The sequence below is a fragment of the Cajanus cajan genome, chromosome 9, assembly GCF_000230855.2.
Source record: "Cajanus cajan strain Asha chromosome 9, NIPB_CcT2T_4, whole genome shotgun sequence".
NCBI lineage: Eukaryota > Viridiplantae > Streptophyta > Magnoliopsida > Fabales > Fabaceae > Cajanus > Cajanus cajan.
The window spans coordinates 13,625,101-13,635,068 of record NC_138525.1 but is presented as its reverse complement, the minus strand read 5'-3'; the positions used below and the strand labels follow the sequence as shown (position 1 = coordinate 13,635,068).

Sequence of the window (9,968 nt, the reverse complement as noted above, 5' to 3'; positions counted from 1 at the left end):
ATAAATATATTAATAATATTATTGATATTAATTTATTAGTAATATTATAAAAATAATAATATATAAATTTTATTTATTTAGTAATAATAAATATATATTATTTGATACATTAATGAAAATTATAATATATGTTAACTTGAATAGATAAATAATTGTATAATTTTAAAATATTGTATATATATATATATTAAAATTATTAAATTTTTAATAAGAGAGATTAAAATCACATAATTATGATATTTGAGTGACTAAAATTATTCAACTAAAAATTAAAAGATTAAAATTACACAATTACAATTCTTTAGAGACTAAAATTATCTAATTAAAATCTTAGGGATCAAAATTACACAAAAGATAAAACTACAATTAAGCCTATTATAAATTATAAATTATACTCATAGTTTTTTATTTAAAAAAAATGATTGGACGAGGCGATTGAGGAATGAGATATATGGAAGTCCACAAGGGCGTGCATGATGGGTCATAGGCTTTTGGCTTTTAAAACTAAAGTGGTCAAAGGTGAGTCCACTTTTGAGGTGACACGAGGCAGAGACCATGTAAATGCTAAACAACACCACTTTTCGTCGCTCTTTCTTTCTGCATCCCGCATGTAAACTTGCCATATATTGCATGCAGAATCGTAGTCATGGGAACACGCTCCATGCTCTCAACCTCTTTATCTTCTCCCAATTTGTCACCCCAATTAATATCAATATTTTATTCCCTCAATACTATTATTAATTATGGATAATAAAAGTCAACCCCTAAAAAAAACAGAACATCATTAAAATCTCTTTAAAACCCCTTCTCCTCACCACGCACTACTCGTACACTCCAAACTCCAAACCCTCACATTCCAATTCCTTTGACTACCACCGCCGTAAGTCGCCTGCCCTTAGACGACATGTCGTCTTACGGTCGAGGACAGGGCTACCCTTGTTTCGTCGACGACGGCGAGTCCAGCACCTCCTCACCCTGGTCCTTTCAACGCTCACCTTTCTCCGATTACAGAGACATGCTCTTCCACCACCAAAACCCAAACCCAATTCGCGCCAATTACCAAACCCTAGAAGACGCTTTCTCTCGCCTCTCCGTCGGCCCCGCCCAAGGATCGTCTCTCGCCGCCGCCAAACGCTTCCGTTTCCAGAGCTTCGGACGAGGCGCCTCTGATTACGCTTCCAACGGCATTGGGCGAATGCAGGGACTCGTTAGGTACGACCGAAACGACGCCGTTTCGCCGAGTGCCTCTCGCGACGCTTTCTTGAGCCAAACGGAACCTCGGAGCTTTCTTCTCGGGTTGCCGTTTTCGAACGACGAGCTGCGTTTCGGCTTTCCACGCAAATCGCATGGCGGAGTGGTGAATGGCGATGGCGGTAGCGGTAGCGGTTACCGTTTGTTGCCGCAGCCTTTGACTCAGTGTAGTGTGTATGATCTGAAGGGGAAGATTCTTGCGTTGGCGAAGGATCAAGTAGGGTGTCGGTTTTTGCAAGAGAGGATGAGGAGTTTGGCTTCGCCAGAAGAGGTTTCTTTCGTGTTTTTGGAGTTGATAGGTAATGTGGTTGAGTTGATGCTGGACCCGTCGGGGAACTATGTTTTTCAGAAGCTAGTGGAAATCTGCTGCGAGGAACAGAGGACCAGCATCATTTTGATGGTCACAAAGCCTAATTTTCAGCTTGTTAATATAAGTCTTGATTCTCATGGGTATTTTCTTGCTTCATATTGGTTACTTTTAATGGTCTTTCTTTTGGATAAAATTTAGATACAATACTATAATTACTGTTGGTGCTGTTTCTTTAGAATTGAAGCTTTATCTCGATAATATTCTTTGTTACACATATTACAAAAGTGGAATTCCAATTTTGATTCAAGAATTGCACTAATAAATGATAATGTATGGAAATTTTATCTTTTTTTTTTCTTTATTTGTTTTGCTTCTAATTTGTGAAGTTATGGATTGGATGGTTTTGTTTTCTTGTGATAGGACCCGGGCTGTTCAGAAATTGTTGGAATATGTCACTACCCAGGAACAGCGAAACCTTATTATGCTAGCGCTGTGCCCCGGCATTGTTGCATTGACTAAGGATTCCAATGGTCTTCATGTGATTGAGCATTGTCTAAAACTTTTTTCAAATGAAGACAACAAGGTGTGTAGTTCATGACCTTACTTTTTTTAGTCAACTATGTATAATTCTTCAACTCTAATATTTTAATTGCATGTGGCTGATCTTTACGAACTAACAATAACTTGTTTATTGTGGAATTTATTTTATAATAATTCAGTCAATTTTATTATATATATATATAACTTTGTAACTAGGGAGTTTATTTAACGGACTGCTGCATATTATAGGTATATATTATTGGACTACATAAGTTGAGAAACTACAATAATCTTGGACACATTTGAATACAATGTTGCAAGTATGTATATGTAGGCTACCTTGCCCACTTGGGCAGAGTAATCAATATTGTAGTTTATGACATCTTAATATACTTTACCTGTGCATAACTTTTACTTCATTCGTTTTTTTTTTATTTTAGTGTTTGCTTTCTTCCACTTCCCACTCTTTTAAGTGACCAAAATTTTGTTCAAGAGTACACTTGTTATTCTTTTAGTATAGCACCAAAGTAGATAAATTGTCAATCACTTGTTTGTTGTTTGGGTTAGATTTATTGAAGCTGTGGAAACAATAAACCAGTTAAGAAATATTCATCATTCTTTTTGTTTGGGGAAATTAGAAAGAAAAATAGTTGACATGTCTTACTGAGTTACTGGATATGGTCTGGTTTATCAACTGTCCACTTTTACATTATTTTTGTTTTTCTGGCTTTAATAATTTGATTGTGAACTTTTGTTACAGTATATTCTAGATATCGTGGCAAACAACTGTTTTGACATAGCAACGGACAGGAGTGGGTGCTGTGTAATGCAGTATTGTGTTGACCATGCTCAGGGTGAAACCAAAGAGCGGCTGATGAATGAGATCATAATAAATGCTTCACTCTTAGCAGACGACTGTTACGGGTTTGTTTGTACACTCATTGTCACTTTTACTATACTATATTTGACTGACTATGCTTATTCTCTACCATAATTTGTCTCCTTATCTTGCAGCAACTATGTGGTGCAACATCTAGTGTCTCTGAAAATACAAAGAACAACAGAAAGTATACTTAGACAGCTTAAAAATAAATTTTTCTCTCTTTCCTGCAACAAGTATGGTAGTAATGTTGTGGAGAAGTTCTTTCATGACTCGGGAGAACTGTATTCTACACAAATTATTTCGGAGTTGCTATGCAATCCAAATGTTTCAATGCTTCTAGTGGATCCATATGGCAATTATGTCATCAAATCAGCACTTTGTGTGTCCAAGGTAAGAACATTTGTTTTTTTCAATTTTAATGATTATGCATTACCCTAGCTTTTTAAGTTGCCTAGTCAATTCGGTTAATTAGTAAGTTACAAAGTTGGATTGCGCGTGCCTTTCATCTCTCTTCTTTGTGGGGAGGGGGGGAGTAATTCATTCATTTTTGTTGGCAAAATCAATTTACTAGAAGGTGCTAGTAGTTTTTCCATATTTTGCTTTTTTTTTTTAAGATACTTAAATTGTTACTGCTGGTTAGGATGTATCTTAAAGCACTTAAAATTGCTTTGACATAAAAACGCTGGATGTGCTTCCATTAGGCTGTAAATGACATAAAATTCGTCTGTAGACAATTTTAAGCATAGGACAGTCCTAATAAACATTGACGTGTGCTAGCGGTACACTTTTTAACGAACTCACTACTATTATTTATAATTTCAATGAATTTTAGTTAATAAAAGTGTATTGTTAAAATGTGTGTTGTTAGTATTTCTAACAAGTCATAAATCATAAATAGTTATTAGTTGCCTTAATATTATTTGATATATAAGCGAGCTTGAAGTCTCGGTATTTGACATGCTTTAACTCTATTTTATATTATAATAATGCATATATTTATTTTTGCTAAAACAGGGTCCCATTCGGAATACTCTACGGGAGCTGGTTGAACGTCATTATCCAATGATGCGAAACAACCTCTATGGCAAAAAGTTACTTGGTTGGTTTGACAAGTGGAAACTACGGCAAATGTAAAAATGTTGTGTGTAATTTATACATTTTGCCCATATCACACATATCTCTGGACTAAGAAGTTGCATTGTTTTTTTTCCTTTTCTCCTTCATAATCATCCCATGTTCCATGTTGTGTTCATTAGTTGGTTAATATAGCATTTTTCTTTCAATTTTTGTCACTTGCACGGGATGCAAGGATCTGGTATTGGAGGTGCAGTAGAGATTGGACCATAGAGGACAATGAGCGAGCTGTATAGGGGAGCTAACTACATAAATGATCCTCGCCAGTAGGCATATTTTTTTTGTGATTTTTGAAAGTGTAATGTTGTGGTCCCGCTATTTATTATTCCTTATTTTGTGTCCAATAAACGAATCATGAGGAGTTGAAGACATGGTTTAGTTGGTTCCTTGTTTTCTTTCATCACAGTTTTTTTTTTTTTTTTTTTTTTTGTGTCTTTCATCATATAGAGACATGGTTTACTTCATATGATTTTGTTAATTAGTTTTATTTGTATTTTGCCAATAAATTTTTAAATATGTCTAATATGCCACAAAGTTTGATATATGTTTGCTTTCGGTTAGCTCAAGAGAAATATGATTTTATTTTTGCAATGTTTTCTTTTAGTTATATTCTTTAATATTAGTCTTTTAATGAAGTCATTTGTCATAAAACTTAGACTGGTTAGCCATCGATTTAGTCAAAATAATGAATCAGCGAGTCATAGGCTGTATAAGTGAATTTTGCTAGTTGAATCCTATAAAATGATATAAATTACTATATATGATTTATCTTACAATACACAAATGTAACAAAACTTTATGGCATAGCGGTTTATAACTTAGCAAGTCGTGGTTTATGAATTTAATACATGGTTGCTTTCGGTTGGCTTAAGAGAAATATCATTTTATTTTTGTTTTTTATTTAATTTTCTATATATTTGGTGAATTGGTGCACGAATTTTTATAGAAAATTTTAATTTTAAACTGATTGTAAAAACCACTCTCTGATAGCTATTTACATTTCTAAACTATATTCATAATTAACTTAAAAAGAAAACTAACTAATACAAGGCTCAAGTGCCTATTTTGTAACTAGTATTCTATAATTAGTCTTTGATTCATGGTACATTATCAAGTTTCACTATAATAACCAGCCACAAGTTACAAAAGTTTAATCTAGGTAGTATTTCATTTGTCTCTTCACAAAAACACCTTGGAGAATTTATATAGGGTAATTTATTTATTTGAAGAATTTTAAATTCCTGAGGTGAAATGCTTTGTTTGGATGGAGAATTTACAAAGAATTTGAAATTCAAGCATTTGTGAAATTTCTTAAAATAGTAAAATTTCAAATTTTCTCAAAAAAGTAAGAATTTGAAATTTCCCATATTTGTTTTTCTTATTTCACCTATATATTTTTATTTTATTTGTTCATTCTTTCAATTATTGAATATTCAAAAATATTTTAAAAATTATTAAATATTATCTAATATTAATTTTTAAAATTATTAAATATTTAAAAATGGATTAATATTTATTTTTATAAAATTTAATTTAAAAATCTCAACATATAAATATATTTTTAAAATCAATTTTACTATGAATCAAATTATCATATTTAACCTAACAATTTAAAATTTAAGAAATTTGAATTGACTTATCCAAACAAAATATTTTAAGAATGATAGAAATTGAAATTTCAAATACCAAGAATTTAAAATTCCTTAAATTTGTAAAATTCCTCATCCAAACACACTATAAAGCATTTGTTAAAACTTCTTCAAGTTTCTACCAAAATCACTTAGATATATTGTTTTACCGGACACATATATACAATGATCAATTTTAGAAATTCAAATTCATTTACGGTGTTTTTTACAAGATCAGAGCAAAAAATTGACATACAAGTTTGTTTGGATAAATTTTTCTAGAAATATTTTTAGGAGAAAAAAAAAATTCTCATAAGTTAAAATTAGTTTATGTATAATCTTTAGTCAGAATCTCCTTGTTTAAATCTTCTAATTTATTTATGAGAGATCTTTACATATGTTTTATAAGAGTTTTGAAACTTGTCTTCTTTGTCTATCTTTCTTATGTTATGAAATAGCTCTTGAGAAAATTAAATGTTATGTATATTACCTTTCATCGACTAGTTATCCTAATAAGATAAAACAAATGACTTATCTTTCAATTTTGAACACTTGCATAAAGCATGCTTATTTTTGTGTAAGAAAGTAGAATTATGTTTCTATTGAATACAATTATCCTAATAAGATAAAACAAATGACTTATCTTTTAATTTTGCACACTTACATAAAGATTGCTTATTTTTTGTGTAAGAAAGTAGAATTATGTAAGAATTATGCTTATTTTTCTCTTTTTATTGTATACGATTATGTTTCTCTTTTGTGCAGAAACTTGTATAAGACATTTGAGAGATATATTTCATCTTTTGAATTAACGCATTAATAATATCGTCATTATTAACAATGTAATTATTAACATTATCATCAACATCACTACTATTAACACTATTGATAATGTTATACTATATCAACACTACAAATGATATCATAGTCATCTTAACACCATTATTATCAATGTACAAATATACTCCTAAATTAATTTTAACATGAAAGAGAATATTTTTTTATTTATGAATAACATGATATAAAACTTCTAAAAGTCAAAATATGAAACTAAAAATTAAAAATTAATTGTAATTTTTTTTTAATTTAACAGGTCACCATTTTTTTATAAAAAAAACTAGCCTAAGTTGCTTAAACTGACTATCTAACTATAATATAAGTGTTCAAATTGACTTTAGTAACACTATTTAAAGTTGATTTTAAATAATTTAAAAAAGAAAGATTTTATTAAAAAAAGTCTATTATATTAAAATATACTAAATACTTTTGTAATTAAAAATATTATTTACATATGACCAATTGTAAGGAATAATATAATATTAGTAATAAAAATAACTTTTTATTTCTTTTACTCTGCTGCAAAACAAACGCAAGCAGCAACCCTATCGTTGTTGCCTGCTTCTCCTCACTCTCTTGACAACACAGCAACAACACTCTTCCTCCCCTCCCCGACGAAAGCAATTTCTCCCTAAAAAATATAAATTCATCTCTTTAAAATCTGAACTCAAATTATCTTTTACGACGATGGAGATGGAGAGAGCAAAACCCACCCTTAACTTGCCTTGTTGCCATTCATAATAAATACTTGACTTATTCGAATGAACTTTTAGTAGAACAATTTTTTTAGCTCATTCTTCTCAATTAAGCATGAAATTAAAAAGGTGTGAGATTTACACCTTTGTATTTCTCACCTCCCTCATTTTTTTACATACTAAACACATTTATTTTCACTCTCTTATTTCTATTATCTTCCTCTCATTTCTTACTTATTTTTAGACTTCCAAATAAATTATTACTTTGTTACAAGAAACTCACATTTTGAAGGAGGTTGAAACTCATCTTAATTTTAAACACATGTTATGTTGGTAACTAATTCAAAGGATGTAAAAACTTTTTTTTATTTTTAATTTTTAATTTTTTTTATATGTTATTTTAAACCGCTATAAAAAAGTTATTTTAAATTGTAAAATTATCACTACATCATTTTCTATATTGATTATGTAACAAACAATGTAAAAAGCATACATAACACTAATGATAAAAATTAATCAAAATATTTTTAAATATAAAATAATATATATATATATATATATATATATATATTCCTACAAATCATTCAAATTTTATAAATAATGTATTAAATAAAAATTAAGTCAACGTAAATTAATACAAGTGGTAAAAAATAACTTTCACCTTCTCTATGATGTAGGTTTGTATTCCCTAAAATGTAATTTGAAAGACTAGCTCTGACTGGCCGATTGAACCAGTGATGCAGTTGGCTCGAGTCTCACATTAGATCGAATATATGTCATCAACCTCGTAAGACCCAATTTGGCCCCCATCAATTTTCTAGTCCAATTAATTTTCGGGTGGTGTGGTGATACACTCAAAAATCTAAGATATCCTTACCAGCATAGTTTTAAAAATCGGACTGGTCATCAAACCGGTTAAGGTACTGTGTTAATGAGTTAAAGGTTGAACAGGTGAGTTATTAGTTAAATTGCATGACTCAATTTTTATTATTATTATTTTTAAAATATTCATGTTAAATATATTTTATACTTATAAATTTTAATAAATTCATATCTTATTTTAAATTTCAATTTTTCTATTTTATTTAAAATTATTTTTATTTTTATTTTGTAAAAAAATACATTAAAAAATTACATGTTAAATTGTATATTAATACAAATAAAAAATATAAATAATATGTACATATATAATATGCTTGCAATTGATATAACAAAATAATATATGTAATATCTACATAGATATTATATTATTAAATATATAATTTAAAATTAATAATATACTATAAAAGTTATTTAAGTTGTATATATTACAAACAAATACATTAGAATAAGTAGTCATTGTTATATTTAATAAGACTCTTTGCTCTTCCATTAAGATATTCAATTTTCATTATTATTTTTGTGGTTTATGGTCCCTTAAAAAAATAATTTTTTTTTAAAAAAAAGTGTGGTTGAACCGGTTTGACCCACCGATTTACCGGTTGAACCGGAAAATTGACCGGTTCAATCCGGTTTGAAATGGATCGATCGCATAACCGATCTAACTTAAGATTCGAACCGGCTAGACCACCGGTTCCCGGTCCAACCAGTCCGATTGGTCGATTCGATCCAGTTTTTAAAACACTGCTTACAAGTGATAAATGTGAGATTTGAACTCGAATCATTTCTATGAATGTCTTACAACCAAGGAAAATGATATTTTATTATTATATGTAACAAATATAATATATATATAATAATAAATTATGCTTTTTATATTGTCTATAGTTTTTTTAGAGACATTTTTAAGGCACAATATAAATTTTATTGAAATTAATAGGTATAAAATATATGATATGAATATTTTTTTTCTTCTAAAAACACTTAATAAAGAGTGAGTCATATGATTTAATTAGTGATTCACTGATTTAATCTTTAATCCAATATCTTAATATATTTGATGATTAGTTCAATTTTTAAAACATTGCATTGAAGTACATATTTATTCATAAGTCATAATAGATTTGAGTTAATATGAGACTTGAATATCAAAATTTTGTATTTTCAAAATTAAATAAATTAAATATTTCAATTTTAAAATAAGATCAAAATTGTGAATTAAAAAAAAAAAAGAGACGAAGATGTAATTAAACCTAAATATGATCTCAAATTTTTAAATTATTCACTTAATAAGATTTCTTTATCTATGTTTATTTAAAATTTAAATTTATGTTACCTAAATTATAATTTTTAATTATATTCTCATTAATATTCAAATAATATATAGTGTAATACTATTCGATTATTAAATAAAAATAAATGAAAGATATAAGAAAAATTCAAAAACAACCCTAAAGAAAAGAAAAATAATTATTATATTTTTTAATCTATGTATACCAACTAAGTAGAATAGAAGAAAAAGGTGTAATATTTTTTAATTAAGCTGGAAGAACAAAAACTTATTCCTCGTAAATTAAAAGGTGAATTTTCAAAATCAGCGGTGCAATTTAGTACGAAGGGAATAGTGTCCGAACAGCCCAAATTGATACGCAAACCAATAACTTTTTCTTAAATAATTTTTAATTAAAAATTTTAAAAGTGTAAAATTCAATTTATCATGAATTTTGTGAGAATTCACAAAAGCGTGTTTTTTGTACGTATTCGGAATTTCTTTCAACAATTTAGAAACAAATAAACTTTAAAGTATAAGT

At 28.7% G+C, this 9,968-nt stretch overlaps 1 protein-coding gene across 1 annotated transcript; it reads left to right on the top strand.

Annotated features, from left to right (window-relative positions):
- Positions 1–568: 568 nt before the first annotated feature.
- On the top strand, positions 569–4,485 carry LOC109791532 (putative pumilio homolog 7, chloroplastic). The gene is made up of 5 exons (XM_020350840.3): positions 569–1,701; positions 1,982–2,144; positions 2,862–3,025; positions 3,116–3,374; positions 3,999–4,485. Exons 1-5 carry the CDS (start codon positions 905–907, stop codon positions 4,116–4,118), a joined length of 1,503 nt encoding a protein of 500 aa, XP_020206429.1. The 5' UTR covers positions 569–904; the 3' UTR covers positions 4,119–4,485.
- The last annotated feature ends 5,483 nt before the right edge of the window (positions 4,486–9,968 follow it).

Excerpts from the sequence above, each read along its gene's own strand:
- LOC109791532 (XM_020350840.3), top strand. The coding sequence starts at position 905 with ATGTCGTCTTACGGTCGAGGACAGGGCTACCCTTGTTTCGTCGACGAC. Across the intron at positions 1,702-1,981 it reads ATAAGTCTTGATTCTCATGG|GACCCGGGCTGTTCAGAAAT; the intron begins GTATTTTCTTGC and ends TTCTTGTGATAG. Across the intron at positions 3,026-3,115 it reads TTAGCAGACGACTGTTACGG|CAACTATGTGGTGCAACATC; the intron begins GTTTGTTTGTAC and ends CTTATCTTGCAG.